Source organism: Pagrus pagrus (assembly GCF_965226575.1).
Source record: "Pagrus pagrus genome assembly, chromosome: 8".
In the NCBI taxonomy this organism is placed as follows: Eukaryota; Metazoa; Chordata; class Actinopteri; order Spariformes; family Sparidae; genus Pagrus; species Pagrus pagrus.
Window position 1 is genome coordinate 16,741,886 of NC_140192.1, and position 22,118 is coordinate 16,764,003.

At 40.0% G+C, this 22,118-nt stretch overlaps 1 protein-coding gene across 6 annotated transcripts in view; it reads left to right on the plus strand.

The window, feature by feature from the left end:
• Nucleotides 1–22,118, plus strand: part of wdfy3 (WD repeat and FYVE domain containing 3) — a 100,146-nt gene that overhangs the window by 29,494 nt on the left and 48,534 nt on the right. For 5 of the 6 annotated variants that reach the window (XM_084359792.1, XM_084359788.1, XM_084359790.1 and 2 more), the window contains exons 7-16: nucleotides 957–1,143; nucleotides 1,236–1,402; nucleotides 5,598–6,077; nucleotides 7,444–7,548; nucleotides 10,132–10,325; nucleotides 13,388–13,659; nucleotides 14,069–14,266; nucleotides 16,321–16,404; nucleotides 20,748–20,937; nucleotides 21,325–21,539. In XM_084359792.1, coding sequence (XP_084215918.1) covers nucleotides 957–1,143; nucleotides 1,236–1,402; nucleotides 5,598–6,077; nucleotides 7,444–7,548; nucleotides 10,132–10,325; nucleotides 13,388–13,659; nucleotides 14,069–14,266; nucleotides 16,321–16,404; nucleotides 20,748–20,937; nucleotides 21,325–21,539 — 2,092 coding nt within the window. The remainder of the gene's footprint in view (nucleotides 1–956; nucleotides 1,144–1,235; nucleotides 1,403–5,597; nucleotides 6,078–7,443; nucleotides 7,549–10,131; nucleotides 10,326–13,387; nucleotides 13,660–14,068; nucleotides 14,267–16,320; nucleotides 16,405–20,747; nucleotides 20,938–21,324; nucleotides 21,540–22,118) is intronic. The other variant, XM_084359793.1, reaches the window with a different exon arrangement.

A 22,118-nucleotide genomic window follows, 5' to 3' on the forward strand; every position in this document is an offset into this window, starting at 1 on the left:
CGTGTGTACTTCATCAAACACAGTCTAGTTGTGGTCGGATAAGACTTAATTGTGTATTTGTAATGACACTACCCACGATACATTGAAGATCCAATCATCCAAACCACATCTGGAGTTTTTATGATGTGCGTTTGTGCCACATGAAAAATAGGAAAATGCAGTGAAATCCACATACTGGAGCTATAAAACTTGAATCCACAGAGCTGACAAGGAGGCGCATGCAAGACTAACATCTGTCATGCACCTTAGTAACAAAAAAAGGCATTGTGAGAATACTAGCAAAGCAAACCAAAGAGTTTGCTTACTGATATTTTTAAAGCACACAAATAATTCAAAAGAATTTACAAGTTTGTATTCGGCATATTGAACTGAAACAGTTTTTTGTGAGCCTTACAATAGGGTGATTTATATTACAAAACAAAACATGTTGCTTCCATTTTTACTTTTACTATCCATGAGTCATGAGTTTGTAGCATTAGCATAACACAGTTGGCAAAACTCAGAGCATGTACACATCTTTTTGCAATGTTGTGCTGTAGTTCTACACACGAATAGGGAACAAGACACACTGAAACCAGACATACGAGCCATTGTACAGTCCTGTGTCCACTGGAAACTGGGAAGTGCAGTGGCTGCGCTTTGGTTTCTTGTCATTTCCCTGCAGCCCTGATCTCCAGAAATTACCACAGTGGGAAGTAGATAGCAGTATAAATAACTAAGATTTTCATCTCAATGAAGTATGTGCTAGTCAATGAAGTTGATGTTGCTGCAAACAGCTTTGAACTGTTGGGCAAAGGATAATGTTCTCTCTAGTCAAAGAGATCGATAAGAAGAGCAGCACATCTCGTATGGAATGTACGGAAAATCTCATTTCCATACATTCTGTCACACATCAGGAATCCCTTGCTCGTCCTCGCTGTTAAACCCTTCTGTCTTAAACTTCTTTCCATCCACAGAGAAGGAATGCCTGGGCACATGTGTTCAGAACATGCAGCAGTCCGATGATCTGTCCCCACTAGAGATTGTGGAGATGTTCGCCGGCCTCTCCTGCTTCCTCAAGGACTCCAGTGACGTGTCTCAGACCCTGCTGGACGATTTCCGAATGTGCCAGGGTTACGCCTTCCTCTGCGATCTCATGCTCAGGTACAACTTTGAACTTCAGTCCCTCAGCTAACATCTTGCTTGTTCCTTGAGTGTGTCCAATGAATATTCAAACAAGCTCTGTCTGGATGCAGACTGGAGCAGGCCAAGGAGGACGAATCGAAAGATGCACTGAAGGACCTGGTCAACCTGGTCACCTGTCTAACTACATATGGAGTGACGGAGCTGAAACCCGCCGGCCTGACAACTGGAGCCCCCTTCCTGCTGCCTGGCTTTGTTCTCCCACAGCCCTCTGGGAAAGGTATGTTAATGGTAGCAACTGCAGCTAGTTGATAATTAAAATTCATTTTTCTGCTTTCATAATTCCATAACTAGCTGCACTTTTATTGATGCACCAGTCATGTACTTAGATTGGGCAGTCCTGGGGCTTGCTTGCTTACAGTAATAATTAGCTGGTACTGGAAATTCAATGACTACATGACTCAAAGGTATCTGTCCTTGATCAGTGTGTTTTACTTCAGCAAAAATTTCCCCTCCTTAATAAAATGAAACATTACGTCTTCTTGTCTGTCACTGTCGCTTCCTCATCTCTCTGATCTGAGTGGAATGCCCTTAATTAAATCAAAATATGGCAAACCTTCCGAGAAGTGTTCTCACTTCCCCGTTTCTGATTTGCCTTCCTTGCATACTGCATGCAAAATGTCACTCAGTCAGCTGTACTATCATCCATCCACTTTTACATCTTTACATCTTACAATTTCATTTTCTTAACACTGAGATGCCAAAACTTGGTTGATGACATGTATCTTGATTCATGCGTGCTTCCCGAAACAGAAGTTGGTAGTGACCTCGCGCATTACGATGCGATGGCGTCCATCCATCTGTCTGTCCGTCCAAGCGTGGGAACACATACAAGGAATTTATACTTACACGCTAATAGACACACAGCAGTAATCCATCAAGATCATTGGTTATGCTGATATCGAGCTTCAAGTGAATGTCGTTGCACAATGTGATGAAGCTCTCTATTGGTCCTCTGTATGCCTCTGTAAAAATAGTCTCTAACTGAAGACCGCATGTTTCTCACTGGCTGAGAGAGTATTGAGACCAACTGTTTTTTTTTTCATTAAATTGAATGACAAAAACAAAAATATGCTGTAGAATAGCAAATCATATCATTAAATGCTAAATTCGCATCTCTCCCATTGTCATCATCTAATGAATGAAACTTTGACGGTAAATGTCAAGGAGTTAAGATGTTCTCTCCCTCCCCCATCCAAGATACATCCCAGTGATTTTCTGATCACAAGCTCATCTCTTAAATCCCCACACGCCCCCAAACTCAGTTTACCCAAAACCCTGAAACAATGGAGGAATTCGTTGTGGAAAAGTCTTCTTGTATACCCCTGCCGCCGTATCTCCCAGTCAGATCTTAATCCCTGAAATGACTTTGATGCTTGGCTGATCTCAGTCAGCTTAACCTGTTGACAGACACCATGGCAACACTGCCGCCTGTCACACTGCTGGCGACGAATGCCTGAAGCCTCCTGCATACAAATGGGCTCTTTGGAGTCCAGAGACGCTTTAGTGGTTCAGAGAATTGTCTTGGGCCACATTTTTACTTCTGCTGCCCAAGAACCTGTCCCCATTGACCTTCTGTCTTGCATCCCCCTCTTCTTCATCCAGTTTGTTGTTAAAGAAACAGGATGATCTTTATATGCGCTGTCAGATCCACCTTACATCCAAAATAATTATAATGCACTCATGCTTCCTTTCATAACGGCACAATGCAATCAAGCAGTGAAATACAAATGGGAGTGCCTGTGATCTTGTTTACACATGTGACAAAATAATGTTTTTTTTTTACCATAAAACAAAATCTAAAATGGGTATAGAGAATATTTAGCTACTACTGACAACGTTACTTCCCACGTTATGTGACTCTGGAGCTCATTATCCAAATCAGCAACTGAAAATAGACCCTGACAAAAATACCGTATTATACTATATTAAATATATATATGATATACTGTAAAATTAAACCAAAAACACAACCCTGAATGTTATATACTAAGATACTCACAAAGAGATACAGAATATACATAAAACAATTAAGACACCGAAAAACAAAGAGCTCAAATATATAATTTATTACATATAATATATATATGTATGTAGAAAGAACATAAATTAAGAAAAATAAAACTGAATAAATGAAATAATTACCAGCTATAAATATGAAGAAATCCAATCAAGATAATGTACATAACAGCATGACACGACATAAATACACTACAAATAAATGTAATTATTTTCCGTAGTTTCACACTGTGTTGCATTAAAATCACAGGAGGGTTAAGTCCTCCCTGACTTCCACTAGTTCCTTGATTTAGTCTGTTATCTATTTATTTGTCTGTCTTTCATACTACTTTATGTTAACTCAATGTAAATTACAAATATGACGTTTTTCTGTTCGTTTTTCTTCGACCTGGTCATGTGCATTCTGGCTTTGTTGGTGATGACTACTGCTACTTCTAAAAATATCGAAATATCCAAACATATCGATTGTGAACATTTGAAAATGGTTTTAATACTCATTTTTCAAAGTATTGATACCTGGTTCCTGGTGCGTTTTTATGTTTTCATCTCTGACAGTGAGTTGACACACTCACTGCTGTAGAGATCACATAGCCCTACCTACTCCAAAGGTAAATTAACTTAGATGCTGTTGTACTTAACACAGTACACAACCCTTGTTATATTTATCTTTAAATAAAAATCTAAAATGTTATGCCCTTAATGTTGTGTCAATTTCCCTGTGGTATAGAATATTGTTGTTTTTTATTGGAATGTAAAGTTGTTTTGTGACAATACTACTGTTTGGAGTAGACTTAAAACATGTACGCTAAAATATTTCCTTTTGAACAAGTACAGTGTCGTCACCTCCCACTTTCTAACCTCATACACTCTGGCAATAACAGAGCCAAGCTCCACTACCTATTATACCACACACACACGAGCACACAGGGACACTCACACATATACACACTCGTGTTTGCCCACCAAATGACAGCTCCAGCTGTGTGCAGAGTCATTACCAGAAGCCATCATGGTGTGAGGGTCCGCTTACATGCCTAATTAGCCCGCCACATTCACTTAACGGCTATGTGTGCTTTGGTGTGTGCGTGAGCACACGTCAGTGTGACTTTTCTTGTACGTGTTTGTGTGTGTGTGAATCATAGTTTGTGGTTTTATGTTAGCTACTCAACCCCAAAATGGAGGTCAGATTATGTGTGTAATGTAGTTCATGGATAACATCCATCCTTTATGCTCTTGCGCTTCATCCTTTCTCTCTATCCTTCCATCCTAAGTTAAGGACACACCACCACCTAATTTTTTGATTGACTCAGTATGTTTGTGTTTTTTACCCCCAAAACACACAAGACCTAAATAAAGAACTGTCTAGTAAATTTTGCCATCAAATAGAGATTTTTTACCACGGTGCTTTATTACTTACATGTTGAGTTGACAAAACAAAGTGCAAACATTTATCTTTAAACAACGTAAATGCATGATGAAGACAAGGGATTATGTTGAAGGAGCATTGCAGTGCGAAGTGACAAAAGCAGATGTCATTTTAGTTTCTTTGTCATTCAGAAACATTTTAATGAACAATTTCATGCAAAATAAATAAGGGTTCCTCTGTGTAATTTTATTATCATTTCTCTTCTGTGACAGCAAACAGGAATGTAATCCTTCCGAACAAAAAGACCATATAAACCTATTAAAGGACTGAAAACACGAGTCATTTACTAAAAAGTGGATCCCAAGCTTAGCATTTGTTCATTGGTTAGTCAGTAAAGATTTGTTTGTGTATCTAATTAAGATGTGTAAAAAAGACATTTCATCGATAATTCATCCCAAAACTCCTGATTGTTTGACTGCTATGCTGCACGGACTTCTGGCTTACTGATGCACCCCTTTTAAAGCAAATTAGGGCACCTTATTGTGTGTTTTGTAGGTTAAAGCATCTTAACAGGGTTTGGGGTTTCCTTTCACCAAATACTAGACTAGATGCTGTGAAAAGCTGTGAAAAGATACGTAACACCCCTCCGTGCCATGAGATTATTTTTCTCAGTGTGACTCTCCCTGCAGTTACTGTTCTTTGGGTTTAATGCACCTTCAGGGCATTTTGGTCTCATCTCATGTAACATCAGGAGTGCTCTCAGATATCCGCTGTCAGTGTAACCAGGGAGGTTTCAAGGCCAAGAGTTCCTGTCTTGTATTGCTGGATTGAGACCAGCAGAATCATATGTAGGTCTGAGTGTGAGAAATGTAAATGTCTTGTCAGCTTCCATCTTTACACTCTGTGGACTTAAGCTACCATAAGTGCCCAAACCAGGATCATTTTAAATTAATTTAATTTAATTTCTGTTCAGTCAGTTTTATTTGTTTTGTCTCTTACCTTTTTCCCTTTCCATCTCTTCTCTCTCCAGGCCACACAGTGCGTAATATTCAGGCTTTTTCTGTGCTACAAAACGCCTTCCTGAGGGCTAAAACAAGCCGCCTGGCCTGCATGCTTCTAGATGCCATCGGAAACATCTACGCAGCAGAGCCTGCCAACTACTTCATCCTGGAGTCTCAGCACACCCTGTCGCAGTTTGCAGAACGCGTGGCCAAGCTCCCTGAGGCCCAGGCGAAGTACTTTGAGCTGCTGGAGTTTGTTGTCTTCAGCCTCAACTACGTGCCGTGCAAGGAGCTCTTCAGCGTCAGCGTGCTGCTCAAGTCGAGCACGTCGCACGCCTGCAGCATCACGTCTGTCCGGACGCTGTTAAAGCTGGCCAGGCATGACCCGGTGTTCAGCGACGTGCTGCGGGAGGTCGGCCTGCTGGAGGTGCTGGTCAACCTGCTGCACAAGTACGCTGCCTTGCTTAAAGACCCAACCACGCAGCAGCAACCACACAATAATGACCAAGGTGAGGAGCGTCTTTGATATTTTTTCTTATTTCTGTGATTGGTGAAAATGTGCAGAGTGGACAGGGCTGCAGAATTAATCATACCTCCTTGATTTTATTTGTAACGAATTTTCTTGAAGTGCGCTACATGTAAAGTCGGGACTGGACCTTCAGTCATTAACATAGCAGTGGCAGACCGAACAGAATCCAGTGATCCAAACTGTGACTCGAACATATCATGATTAGGGACCATGCTAAATTTGGACCAGCTGAAATTTGCATTATCAGCTTTTTAGTGGTATTGGTGAAATTCCAGCCACTAAAGAGCTGATAATACGTAGCTAAATTGCTTGAGTTAGCAAGTGCAGCACCTACACACTCCGATATAGTAGGTTGTGGTTTGCACCTTTAAAGTTGGTTTGTGATTTGCCAATAAAAGGAAGAAGAAAGAAGAAGTGCAGGCCTTTGTGCCCGTGACGTCAAACTGCTGCTACAGGGTAGAGCTAAGCAGTGTAGGCTAGCTGGCCAAATATTTCATTACTGGGGTGGACGTTTTTTACATTTTCACAGGAAGACAACAAGCTTGTAATTTGCGACACATGTTCTACAAGGTTCCACAAGTTGAGTTAAGATACAAAAAAGTCAGTCATCATATCTGTATCTGCCATGAGAAGCAGGTAATTACTATTGATTTGTATCAGCCCTAATCATAACTGACCAAACACTAAGAAACAGATATGATTCTAATGACTGCTCGGTTCAAGATTCAGAAATCGGTTAACGGGAGCACTTTGTGTGTCACCATGACAGTTATGCAAAGTTGACACACCAGCACACTGTGGAGTACACTACTGCATCACTGCAGAAAAGTGAGAAGGTCAATAAAATATTTTTTTTAGCTTGTGCGAAGGTGCTTTTTAAAGAGCCTAATGGTTTCAGGTCAGTATTATTGAAATAGTTTTGTAGTAGTGCTGTAATGCATACCAGAAAGTCAAATCAACAGTCCACGACTAAAGATACAATTCAGTGGCACCATACAGAATAATGTCTAAGCCTTGAAAAACCCCACAGGCTGTTTAACCCATTTAGCTACAAGCTAAATGGATCTAACCAACTACAGGCTTGACCTGAAATGCACTGAGCTGAATCAAGAGCAGATTATAAAGCCATTAGAGCTAAAAATGTACATTTCTACAAATACAGACCGTCAGAAAATTAAATTCTGTTTTCTTTCTATTGTGTTACTGCCCTTTGGTAGAAGTATTCCTCATCCTCATTTTTTTACTGCGTGCCCTTCATTATATCATTAGTGTTACTGCTCACTGTGTGTATTTACTGCAGTCATGATGTCATCTGATGCTAACCTTTGTTTTCCCTCCATCTTTAGCTGACTGTAAAAACAACACTGTGGCAGAGGAGCAAAAGCAGTTGGCCTGGCTGGTGATGGAGACACTGACTGTGCTCCTGCAGGGCTCCAACAACACTAATGCAGGTAAACACATGCACACACACTTACTGAGGATTGGTAGTTTCTCAAAATGTGTCTCAACGGTCTTAAGATGCCTATTAAAGATATGAAGAGGATTTTTTTTGATCAGTTAATCAACTGGACTTCCTGTCCATTAATAGTTAAATTCCAGGTACCCTTTTTGCTTTCAACTCTTTGATTTCAATCAACAGCAACAATGAGAAAATATAATTAAAACTGCAAGCAGTGATGAACGGGCCCTGACTACAAAGTAGTGCTGTGAACTGCGTTTTAGGTGGCGCACCATGGCCGACACCCATAAAAAACCTAATCGTTTGAATTTTGTGCCAAGTGCCAAGTTTTTGAGCATGTTTAGGCCTTCAAAAAAGCAATTTACTTTAGGCGTAGAATGAAAGAGTAATCATTCCTTGCATTAAGCGGGCCTTCACACTGCTTGCTGCTTGGGCCCTAAAAAAAGCTTGAAAAGAAACTGACCTCACCTTAAACGGTGTTCCTTTACCTCATTCAATGTGGTGATTTTGGCCAAAACAAGTGCAAATGCTCATTTGTTTCTGCATGTATCCACCTTACAGAAGTAAGCAAAGCACTTATTCTCTACCATCTCCAGAGATGCTGACCTCTGACCTGTCTGTTTAGGTGGAGGGGAAAGACAATTTTCCTCAATGGATCAATGAAGTATCTTATTACAATTCTTTAAACATCCCTCTACTCCCACATGACTGCTGTCTCTTATTGACCCTCTGTGTGTGCGAGTGTGTGTGTGTGTGTCGTCGGTGAGCTGTAGAAAAATGTATTGATGAGTCACCAACATCACCAACAGGTTGCACATTCACAGCTCATAGCCATCTTTGGCCTTGATGATGACTGGTTGCTGTCGTCATTAAAACAGGATGATGAGTGTGATGTTTGTAGCCCTCCACTCTGACACATTGATTACATTTACATTTTACGCTTGAGGCTCTCAGCTCAGCTGGCGGTCTTATCTCGAGAGACTTGAAATGAGTGCAACTGTAGGAGGAAATTCAGTGTGTCACAGAAATTAGAAGAATAATACTAAAAGTTCAGGTCAGAGCCACAGTGCGCTATCAGTAAACAGACGGAAATATCAGATAAACATAGATGACCAACATCACGAGCAACCAGTTTTTTAAAGCCAGTTTATCCGTTTCAATTGACTTTACAGCATCCACATGATGAAACTTAATGACAAAGCTCAGGCTTTCAGTTTGAGTACAAATAAAAACCTCCCACTCCTTTGTGAAGGTCTAAAATAAGCATCCACTCACTGCACAGTCTGTCGCACAACGGGTGCCAAAACAGCACAAGCCAAGGTCAGATTTTTATATTACCAAGTTTCACCAAAACCTGAACATCACTCTCACTTTGCAAAATGGCATTAAAGACATTTTCAGTTGAATTTGCCTAATCAATTAGTAGTGAATTTATGATGGAAAAATAAATAAACAAAAGTAGTAAAAAGCCATTATTCAGTCATCAAAATAAATCTTAAATGAATCACAACTACTTTGCAATCTCACACTTGGACTGAACTCAACAGAGCCTAAAGATTTCACCTGTGGGTAAAAGGATTAGGCCACAAAACATATGTGACTGTCTGATGTTGGAGAGATGGCTCTACAGAGTTTACTGCTTAGTGGAGACGGCAGCTGTAATCCACTAGGATTCCCGCAATGTTTCTCCACAGAAACATCCTAAACCATTACTGCAGCATGATAAACTTCTCTTCCTCCTCCTCCTGATTTGAATTCTGTTCCAAATTATGTTTCAAGCGACACAATCGCTAATAAATATAACTAAATTAGAATAAAGGGCTAAAATGAAGCATATAAAAGGACATAAAATGGCAATCATTCTCTGGTTCCAGCTTCTGATGTGAGGATTTGCTGCTTTTCTTTGTTTTTATATTACTGTAAATCGAATATCTTTGGGTTTTAGATGTCCACATGGGCTCTGGGAAATTGCGATGGGAAATTTTTACTTTTTTCTTACATTTTTCAGACTAAACAATCTATTCACTGTAAACATAATTGACGGATTAAGGGAGCACTGTGCAACTTTTTTTAGACCATAACTCAAATTACAAGCCTGTTTTGTTCTAATTTTTGCACACACAGATGTAAACGTATGGCTTTAAAGCACATGTAAAACTCATGCTAGCATGTTAGCTCTTGCAAACTTCTATTTCTTGTATCAAGAGCTCTATCTATATTTATAGGCATGTAAAACATTGCATAGTGCACCTTTTAATCAATAATGAATGTAACAGCTGGTTTCAGCCCAAACTAAATACACAGCTATAAGCAGGAGAGAGTGCAACACAGTGATTTGTATTTAGCTTTGTGGCGAAAAGATGAATGTTTTGTCTTATACTGAATAGACCAGTCAACATTACTTTACTGTTTTCCCTTAAAGGCTAACACATTATTGTTGGACATCACTTTTTTGGTAACGGTATACTCATTATATCCTGGCCTGGGTTCAGTTAAAAACTTTAAAATGACCCAATAAGACTACATTTCTGCCCCTGTCCGCCTCCTCTGTCCTTTCCGTCTATCTGTCTCCCAGCTCTGTTCAGGGAGTTTGGCGGCGCTCGCTGCGTGCACAACATCGTGAAGTACCGCCAGTGTCGAGAACACGCCCTGCTCATCATCCAGCAGCTCGTCCTGTCGCCCAGCGGAGACGACGACATGGGAACACTGCTGGGCCTCATGCACTCTGCTCCGTCCAGTGAACTACAGCTGAAGACGGACATACTGCGGGTAATGACAAACCGTCCCTGTCTCACACACTCAGTTAGTCAGGTTGGATCATTTTAATCAATTTTAAATATATATCTGTCTGGAAAACTATAACTCTCTTTGATTTTGGAGAATTCGCTTACTCAAATATGATCAGTTTTTTGGACAAATGTAAACTTTATCTTGATGGAGTGTAGTGTATAGGAGGAGTTCAGAAAATGTCAGCACAAGCAAACTTTCAGTTTTAGTGAGAACATTGCGCAAAAGGAAGGTCTGTAATTTAAAAAAAATCAATATGCATTTGAAGCCCTGCATACAGTAATTGCTTCAAACCGGGGGGCACTAAGTGCAAGGTGCACAGTAAGACACACACACACACACACACACACACAGGATGAGAGGCTCATTTTCTGAAGCATAATTGCATTTTCAAATTCCACTCCTTCAGACGAGGTTATTCTCACGCCTTATGAAAGCGTCGGCTGGATTAACCCGTCAGCATTTTCCCCCGATTCCACTAATCAGGGATTTTAATTATCACCCTAAAAAAAATATCTAATGACTGCAAAGAATTTACACCAAATCCAGCATGAGTAAAATATTTTTTTCCTCGCTTGTCATCAGGGTTTATGTACCGTTGACAGTAACACACTGCAGGCACACAAATAGATCTCCAAATTAAGCTGATTAGTCTTGTGAAAGTGCACATTTAACCCTGTAATCTTTCAGGAGGGCACGGACAAAAACCTGATGTGTCTAATCCTCAAGGCCTCCTCATGGCTAGTGAAGTAGACGCCCGAAAGCTAAATTTTACCAGCATACATTGCAGCCTGGTAGTAATTTCCCAGTTTGGAGGACAGGAAGAGGATGTTTTCAACATCCTGTCAAAAACAGACTCCTGTGCTGAGACTGGCAGTATTTTAATGCAGCAGGAAACAGCTGGCTCAGCGGTGCTACATATCACGGTTTTTACTTCTCGTTTGTTCTCTCTTCTTCCAGTGACATGAATCATCATATCGGAAACTATCTCAATGACTTTGCACAATATAGTTTAAGTTTAAGTGTCACATAGTTTCCATTGTAGAAATGGAAAAATGACAAATCTTAAATTCAAATGTGTAAATAATTTGGGTTGTATTTGTTTTTTCTATTTAGTTGTATCCATCACTGAGACTTCTGTTGCCACTGCAGTGGAGCAGACTCTAAGGACATTTTATTTGCGTCTCAAAACACTGAATATGTTTTTTTGTATTTTCAACAGCAGCATGTTCTTTACTGAAACAGTGTTCCCGTAATCCCACTGCTTCTGCTGTTGACAGATTTCATCAGAGCTACCTTTTACTGAAGAAATAGTCCTCATGACAACACTTTACAGCTTGTCCTGACGACTCAGAGAAACAGAGACACAACGCTGTCTTGGGGGAAGAAAATATTGCTGTAAAGATTTTTAACATTCAGCTATTGTTATTGTTGCCGTGATCTAAATTTTAAAGGAAAATGTCTTGCAACCTTGGCAAATGGTACAAATAAACAATCTGCATTGCGTTGAGAAGTGAGAGCAGGTTTTTTTAAGACTATGATGAATTACAGTGTTTCTGATGTAGATGTTGCTATAATGAAAACATGCTAGTATTTTTGATAATTATCTGTAGATACACAACAAATGAGGCAGTCTGATGTGACATCACAATGGGGACCAAACTGAGATTTTTGGACTGTACCAATATTCTTGTTGTATTCTTTGCTGTAATACTGATAATGTGTTATGAAGAAAACCAGGTGACGTGTGTACATGCTCAGAAGTAATAACTTATCCTATCATACAATATTGTACACAGTCTTTGCCCTATCATTCCAACATTGTTTGTATCAGAAATAGAAGCTTTTTCCTGCAAAGTGGTACTGAGCCCTGCTTAGTGTCTACACTGCACTTCACCTTTGTCATTCAAAAGCTTCATCTGCTGTCGATCACAGGCGTTTTCTCCACTTTTCAGTTGCCAATTAAAATTGTTTTCTGTCACAGCCATTCTATGCTACCAGGCTGTTTTTAGGTCCCCAAACTCATATCTAGGTTACAGTTTGATGTTTCAGTTTAGGTTACTTGCAAATGCGAATAATAAAACTTGGAAAAATGTAGGGAACAAAAAACATCCAGCTGGTGCAGCGAGACAAAGAAACCCAGAGGGGCTCATAAATGTGTCTCCCTACGTAAGAAGAATGGGAGGAAAAGGAGTCAATGAATATAGATATGACTGAATGAGACGACAAAAACCAACCGACATGAAAACTCAAAATGGGGGAGAATAATTTGGTAACAAAATTTAAAATAAGTAAGTGAAATAAAGTGAGTTAAAATGATGCAGAGAAAGGGAAACAGGGTTTGTGTGACTTCTTTAGAATAAACTAATGTACCGGTACCTCAGGGACAGCAATATGTAAACCAGTACCCAAGAGTCATACTTGTATTAAAGTAAATATATCAGGTTAAAATGTTATTTGGTAAAAGTGAAAGTCACCCAATCAAATAGTAAAAGTAAAAGTCTTAAAGTGTCTGATATGACATGTTCTTAAATATTAAAAGTTCTGTTAATAAATGTACTTAAATATCAACACTACAAGTAAAAGTAGATTGAACATACATTTACATAAATGTATAAACTGTATATTTAGTGTTGACTTGGCGTTATTTGCGCTGGTGTTACCAACTTGGTCAATTATTGCATCTGATATTCACATTTTTCAGATTTTCAGAATGAGTGTTTTTTTCTATCCAATTGCAGATAAAATAGATTGATTTAAAAATCTGCTGCTTTGGCTCTGATGCATATACAAAACATATAATGGAGTAAAAAGTTAAAATTTCTCCGATGTAGTGGGCTGGAAGTATAAAGTAGCATAAAATTGAAATACTCAAGTAAAGTACAAGTACCTTAATGTTACACTTACTTAGTACAGTACTTGAGTAAATGTACTTAGTTATCTTCATCACTGATAAAAAGAAATGATCTCTTTTCACTAAATTTCTTTTACATATTTGTAAACGGCTCATTACAGTTCTTCAATCATCTCTCTCTCTTCTTCAGGCTTTGTTAGCGGTGTTGCGTGAGAGTCACCGCACCCGGACGGTGTTTCGCAAGGTTGGCGGTTTTGTCTACGTCACCTCTCTGCTGGTGGCCATGGAGCGGTCTCTGTGCCAGCCGCCGCGACACGGCTGGGACCGTGTCAACCAGAACCAAGTCTTTGAGCTCCTGCACACCGTCTTCTGCACACTCACCGCCGCCATGCGCTACGAGCCGGCCAACTCACACTTCTTCCGCACGGAGATCCAGTATGAGAAGCTGGCCGACGCTGTGAGGTAAGATCTACCTCCTTAGACCTTTGTCAGCGGATGGAGCATTGTCCTCAGAGTTGAATTTATCTTTTGTCAAGTTACCACAGTCCCAATGCTCAAAGAACCTAAGTGTCTTATTTGGTGTTTTTTTCCCACTGTGGGAAAAGTCACAACAGATCAAAGTCCAGTTCTGTTGGTTGTCAAGTCAAGTCAATTTAATTTATATAGACCAAAATCCGAATTGGCACAGGGAGCATTACAATCTGTACAGTGTAGGACACTGTCCTTAGACCCTCAACTCAAGTAAGGAAAAACTCCCCCTGCCTGCGCACCAACAAAAACAACAACAAATAAACCTTGTAGCAGTTTGTCCTTGTCCTTTTTTAAAACCAAACTTTCCTCATGTTAAGCACTTCTTTCTGCTTCCCACCAGGCTGCTGGGCTGTTTCTCAGACACGAAGAAGCTGGGTCCCACAGGCGTGTTCCCCTCCAATGCTCAGCCTTTCCAGAGGCTGCTGGAGGACGAGGCTGCCCCCGGAGGCTGCGCAGGAGACAATGTCTGTCCTACACTCAAACACTGCAGCAAGCTCTTCATCTACCTGTACAAGATGGCCACCGACTCGTTTGACAGGTCAGTGGATGTCAGGAACTGGGCATTTTGATGCTAAGAAGTTAAATGAAACAAACAAAATGGTCAACAAATTTCACACTACATGTCTTATGTAGTGTTATCTTACAGCTAAATGCCAAAAAGTCACCACCTATAGTAGGAATTCAGTCTCCTCTGTTCAGACAATAGCCAGCAGTTATCATGGCTCCCTCAGTGGTGTATACAGTGTATTACACCATTGATCACAACAGAAGGGTCAAACATAACTTGGAGGCTAATTGATATTGCCTATTGAGCCTAATAAATGAGTTAGGATGACATGTTGTCAACAAGTTTTTCATTTTCTGTCGCTGGTTAGATAAGTAAGCAGTTTAGTAGGTATTTGTCCTAATGTAAAAGAGAATCGAGGAGCTTTTAGTTCAAGCTCAGCAGATTGCTTCCACATGTTCCTTGTGAACATTTCTGCAGCAGATTAAGGACCTCACATTTTTCTCTACGATCCTTTAACATGTTGGAGTTCTTAATAAAACCCACAACTTATTTTTTGTCTTCTTGTGAGTGTCCATTGTGATTCTTTTGGCCTCATTTGAAACTTAACAGAACCCTCTATGAAAATGTTTTGACGTTCAGGATCCAATTTATTTAGCCTGAGGGGAATTATTGTTAGAAAAACAACTTTGCTATACAAACACAAGTGTTTTTAACTGACCTTAAAAGACTTGTTTCAACTTAAAGGTGCACTGTGTAGTTTTGGGGAAGAAATTTTAATCACAAGAGAAAGATCTTCATTGCCTGAACAAACTAAATAACCAAACTCTTCATTTTCATGACTGAATAAACAAACTGACCTTAAAGAACAACACAATTACATACTTTTTTACTTTGTTTAAATTTGGCGGACCCTGCCACCTTTCTAGCTTCAAACAATGTGCTGGGGACTTTACTTTCCTTTGAGAACATTGTAAATATTAAAATTCTTAGTTTGAATATCTTCTCCAAAACGACATAATGCCCCTTTAAGGCCACATACTGAAACAAGTGACTAATGGTGATATCTTAAATCCATGCTCTCTTCCAGATCTGCATGTATCACTTGATTGATTGAATTCCAATACATAACTTGCAGATCAATACGTTTTTTGCACAAGTGAAAAGGACATTTGTAGGTTGAGGTCAGTCAGGTGCCTCTCTGTATTCTGAAAGTGTCAACACGGCCGTGTTTACCTCAGTCACGTCATACTGTGCAGTCACACTTCAGCTCTTCAGCTGAGACACACACAGCTGAGCTCTGGTAGCTGAACACTTTAATAAAGAAGTGCGCTGTGGCTCTGACTCAGTTGCACAGCCAGGTAGTGTTGTCATGATGGCAGTATGAATAAAATGTAGTATTCAGAAATATTTACAACTGTGACACCAGGAAAAAACGTGACTGTATATCAATAAATAGTTGACAAAAATAGAAACACACATTGTGTAACTATTTAAGGTTTGCTGGGATTGAGTTGAATATATGTCTCGATGCTGTTCTTAACTGGTTGATCAGACTTGATCACCAGTGCAGCTAAGACACAGACTGCTGAATCATGGGTTACAATCCTCTTTTCCCATTTCTTCTTCTGTGCATGTGTGCACCACCTGGAGGTCACAATCAAAAGCAGTTTTGTCTGCAGTGCTAAAAGTTTCAAACTCCAGTGGTATTACATTTGCAGTCCTTGGTCACTATGACAACACTACACACCTTTTTCATGTGTAGTTGTAGCTGGCGTCATGCATGTGCTCCAGCTGTAGCTCTGATCCTGTTTCTCCTTTCAGCTTTCCACTAACAGCTTCTTTCCTTCTTTTCTTCTCTTCCTCTTTTTCCTCCTCTAACCTCTGGTGCTGTCTGGCTGTTCATCCTCGGCCCGGTCCATCTGCGCGGCTGCATGTGTGGGTGTGTGTGTGAATACCTGTGCTTTCATGTGTGCGTATGTGCATGCTTGTGTTTGAATGTGTTTCTCTGCTTGTGTCCTTTACCTCTGTGAATGTGTGTGTGTGTGTGTGTGTGTGTATGTGTGTATGTGTGCGCTGCCATGCAGTCGTGCGGAGCAGGTGCCACCCTGCCTGACTCATGAGACCTCGCTGCCCTCGCCGTGGGGCACGCCAGCACTCGCCAGGAAGAGGTAGCTACAGCGCTCTGCCACTTTCCTCACCCTCATCCCTTCCTCTCCATTTTGCTCACCTTCAGTTGACACTAAGGCCATGTTCAGGCTGCCAGCCCAGATCCGTTATTTGGCTACACACAATGATGTCCAGATTGATTTTGGACATCTAAATAGCAAAAAAACATGTAAAATGTGATTTTTGCAAATCAGATCCAAAGTGGTTTGGAATCAGATTTCTACAGATGAGTGTGAATGCTCAGGTTGGCTGGTCAAATCTGACATTGAACAGTCACTTACAAAGTGACACACAACATCATCACATCCAGAGTAACAGAAGTGCGTCAGAGTGGTTTGGTATGGAGGACAACAACCCACTCGGCTTCTGTTCAGGCAAAGCTGGAAGTTCATGCTGCTGCATTGGAAAACTGCATCACCAGTGAACGTAGTAATTAACACCTACGTCGTTGCCACAGCACCAGTGCAGTTGGGTTGGTGATGTTCGGATAAACAGATCTAATCTGATCATTTGCAAATAACAGTGCGAACAGTCTGGCCTTAGAATCAGTGTTTTGCTGGTTGTCTGAGCGATGCCAAAGAGCGCCCAGCAGTGGTAAAATGATCATGAACCATTCTGCTACATGAATCGGTTAGCGAATCATGCAGATGTGGCCAGCTGAGTTACTGAGATGAAACAGGCCACCATGAGTAAAACAGGAAATTAGAAGAAGGAAGTCAGATTTGGGTAAAATGTTTTAATTTATTCAACAACTAATAAAACCTTAAATTTGATGGGGTTTTTTTTATCTGATAATTAAAACAATTAAATGAATTATCATAAAAAAGACAAAGATTTAAGCCATCACTCTTTTTCAGAGCCCAAACTGACATCTTCTAAAAGATTCAAGTTTGACTGACGTAGAAGCTCAAGCAATTATCTATTAATCAATTAGTTGATCCATAAAAAATGTTTTATCATGAGCTGTTTTGATAATTGATTAATTATTTTGCATTTTTCCAGCCAACATACCAAATATTTGATGGTTCTTACTTCTCAAATATGAGGATTTGATGCTTTTCCTTGTCTAAATTTGTGAAATTGTGATTGCCATTTTATTCTTTCATTCTAGAGATTTATAGGCAAATAATTAATTGATTAGGCTTAACATAGATAATGAAAATCCTCAGTTGTTGCCTGTGAGTGATAGAAAATGATAGGAAATCAATCAATCATTAAAATTCCTGTAAATGATTGTGTTATCAGCTATAACACAATCTGCCTCATACGTTTTTGTAATCATCTTAGGTGTGTTCTTGATTCTGTAATTCCTTCATCTTAGTTTAAAGTCTTAAATCTGAGATCAAAACCTTGGATAATGGCTAGAACGATGAATATGACTCCCCATGTTACACTCCTTCTGGAAAAATTGTGACGTGGTCTGCTGGAGCTAGCGGAAAATCACTCAAAAATCAGGACTGTGTGACAAACCAACTGAAACAGAATTAAATGAATCGCTTTGTGAGATATGTTTTTCTTGTCAACACAGAGAAAATGTTAGTCCCATCACTGTATTTGAAACATTTTTCCATAGCCACTCTCAGGCAGTGAGAAGAGTACAGACTCAAATTACTGTTGGTCTAAAGTAGGCATTTTCCTTCTCATCACATTCCTCCTCACTCTCCTGCTCCTCCCCCTCCTTTTCTTCTCTTTTCTCTCAACTGAAGCCCCCCCACATACACACAAACCCAGACTCTGCTGCTCTTTGAGTTTAATTTATACAAAGGTTTGGATGTTTTAAGTGTACTCTGCCTTAGTTAGCTGTAATAACTGTCAAGGTGAAACTGGGGGTCTCCTCTCAGTCAGCCCCTTCTGTCTGCCTGGATCAGCTCCAAGGCTGAATATTCATGAGGTGGACTAATTTGACAATTAGAGATGATGAGGCCCTCATCCTTGTTTGTGAACCTCACTAAAAGCTCTTCTTTTTGTTTTTACAGTATTTCAGCCTTACTACCATCATTCAACAACCCTAGAAGAGTCTGTGATTGTGATGTGATTTCACGTGGATTGTTAAAACTGTTTTCTGTTCTCAAAATTATTTCAGAACATGTAAGATGTGAGCACGGCGAGATGCTAATTGCTTTGGATTTGTTTGGTTTAATTCAAATGAAAACATGTCCCGTGATTTAATCTTCATCCAAATGATACTAAGCAGCTCCAAAACATCTTGTGAACTGAGCTTTGCCTCGAAGAAAACAACAGCAGTTTGCGATACAAATGCAGCAATTAGTGTTGTGATTATTCAGTTTGTGACGGTGACGCAGCAAAAGCTTTTAGATTTAACAAACAGTGGTTAGTCTGAAAACTGTGTGTTGCATGTTCGGATTTTTCCACTGCTGTCTCCTTAGACCATGTCCACACTCAGGTGGCTAAATCTAAAAAGAGGTTATTTGAGAAAACGGTAGAGTTTTTAGATCATTTTCGTTAAGATCTCCGTCCAAACTAAAACACTTGATTACCAGGAAAAAAAGGCTAAATTGCTCCAACAAAACCGTTCCATCATAGCAAATCTGCTTTTTTCTAACAATGTCTTATTGCATGTATGCAAATATAGTATATACTCACTTAACAGTATATGTTTATCTATAAACAGATTTACATAAAATATAGGGCATCTGAACAAGATTTCTAGCAACTGAAGATTAATGCTAAAAAGCTAAAAAGTATTATAAATTAAAGCCTTTGATGAATTTGGACATCACAGAATGCTACTTAGATTAATTCACTGGGCACTTCCATCATATGAGCCAAGTCTGTTATTTCTACGTAACACATGAAAGGATAAGGTGCATTTTTCATGTATGATGCGGGTCCACATATAAAACAATAGTTTTGAGTGCATAGATAAAATAAAACAGGTTGTGAGTCGTGGTAACATGGCTTTGTGAACACCCCAGAAAACAAAATAACTGTAAAGTTCTTGGAAAAACATTTGGATGTGTAATTGTAAGGTTTCATTTGCAATGACATCTTTAATCAGCAGTTTGGTTTCTTTGTTTTTCTTTGCTTTCCCGTCTGCGACCGTTTGGTTTCCCTGACTTTCATTTTAGTTCAAACATACAGTGGTTTGGTTTCTCACTGATTTGTTTTGACACACTTGTTTATTGTCCTTGTTTATGATATGGGGACAGGAAACCTTTTTTATGTTATGTATGATTTGTTCTCTTTGTATTTTTATGCAAACAGTCAGAATAATAATAACAATGATGAAATTTAACATCTGATATTTTTGATGATAAAAGATAAAAAAATGTAGGAGTTTGATTGACATGATTTGGCACATGTACCACTTCCTGATAGCAACAGTTAATGATTATGTTGCCACCTGCCAGATACAGGTCAGCTGTGTCTGTGGCCGGAAACTTTATCCTCCCTTGTCTTAGAACGGAGGAGATAATACCTCAGAAGTTCAGTTGTACTCTAAAAACAATTAAAGTGGCTGCCAGCCGCTGTGAACGAGAACAACCCAGTTAAGTTTCCTGCTCCACATCCAACCCCTCCAACACTTAATGCTGACTCCAGCCCTTTCCAGCTCGGCATCTCTCCTGAGGGGGGATTTGCCACTCTGTAATTTGCATCGCAGCAACGCGCCTATTTGTCTAATTGCCTGACTGCAGGCCCCGGCAGATATCCTGCTCTCTGCTATTTGCACATGAGGAAGGGCTCTGTGCTTTGGGTAAAACCATAGCCGACTGACACCCTGATCTCTGAAATGTGAGGATAGCTGAGTCATGTTAATTAAAGTTAGAGTGTTAAATACAATGCTTGTATTTATTCTGTGATGTTTTCATTTCTGTCCTCATTATAAGAATTTTGATTAAGCTATGAAAGGTTTTTTGCTGGTAGAACTTGTGACTGTAAATCTGAATATTTAGCAGCCACTTCCCTTACTTTTGTGAGCCAGTTACATATTTTACAGTCATTTATTGCCTCCAGATTTCTTCGGAAGCTCATAGAGTAAGCACTTCTATCCTAGAACCCAAATTTCTCTTCACATAGCTAGTGGCAGGGGTTAATATCTCACCTCAGATTAAAATTAGTTTGTTTGTCTTAATCTGTATATTCACATAACCTTGTTAACAGGGATCAGCAGAGGCCTCTCTTGCAAAACAAAATGCCAAACACAAAAATTGTTGGATTCTTGCGTCGTCTTGTGTCACAAAACAAAATCAAAACCTAAAAAAAAATACCACCAAACCTACGTTCTGTAGCTAGAAGTTGTTCATGTTTTTATAGTGGTAGATGTGTCCGTGTTGACTCAGCTGGTCTTAACTAAATGTGACTTTTTCCCTCCCTATGCTTCCAGACATGGCTACTACGGTACATCAGGCCCTCCCGCCCCGGTCAAAGTCCTGACAGACCTGAAGCTCCACCTAGCCAACCCCTCCCATCCCACTTCCTCCTCATCCTTGTCCGACATGGTGGTCATCCACCCGGGTGCCGTCCTGGCCATGCTGGACCTGCTGCCCTCCGTCTCCTCCGACAGCCAGCCAGAGGTGAGGAAACACAAGAAGGAAATGTGCTGACATGCACTTCCTGTTAAAGTGGTTGAAGAGGTTACAAGCAGGGCAGGAAAGTTCCTTTTGTTTTTTTTTGTTTTTTTACGTCAGTTGGACACAATGGGTCTACATGTCAGAGTCAACCAGACAGCTTGTCCCGAACATTCATAAATCTTAAAGGAGACCTATTATGTGTTTTATATATAGTAGTAACCCAAAAATAAAAACCCAAAATAAAATGATAAACCTGAAAATGAACATAATATGTCTACTTTAAAATAAAAAAAATCATATAGTACATTAAGAGAATGATAATGCTGCTTTTATTTGCTAATCCAGTACATTTAATGCCTGATGAATTAAGGAAACTTCCTCTTTCTCCAGCATGCCCTCGACCTGCAGCTGGCAGTGGCCAACATCCTCCAGCTCCTGGTGAACAGTGAGAGGAACCAGCAGGTGCTGTGTGAAGCTTGCCTCCACCAGCGGCTGTTGCAGCGCTGCAGTCAGGCCCTGGGTGACGAAGACCATCCGCTGCACCCACCGCTGCAGAGAATGTTTGAGAGGCTGGCTTCGCAGGCACTGCAGCCAATGGCACTCAGGTACTGGCAATTTATTTATTTTATACCCATCTCATTGTGGCTATTACCTTCCTAAAGTTGACATTACTAAAAAGGACCATTTCAACTCCAGTGTGACTTCATTATCTCTGAGCTAAACATAAACATCCCCTCAAGTTGTCCCTTTACCATAACATTTTGTGAGACTTCATTTTCCAGCATTTCATTAAATACAAGCCTATCTGTCTCCTTATTGGCTAGGTCTAGATGTAGACTGTTGGTACAAGCCTGTAATAAGCCTCTCCCTTTTGCTATCTGCATGTTACCATTTTCAAAATCCCTGCAGCTACATGAAACAACGAGAACAATCCCTAATCTAGCAATCTACATGCTGAAATTGGCAAGTTATTCGAACGGTAACCTATTCGACAGTACAAAAATAAACAAGCTAGCTGCTGTGTTACCCTTTCTTTTGCGGAGATTTAGCCATTTTAATGCCTGTGCTCACCTCCCCCTGTGCAAAACAAGTTCGCCCGTACACTATTTTTGCTTGAAGGAGCACTGATGCGACATCCTGGGGTTAGCTTTGGCCAAGACAATTGTGATTGGTTAAAGGAATAC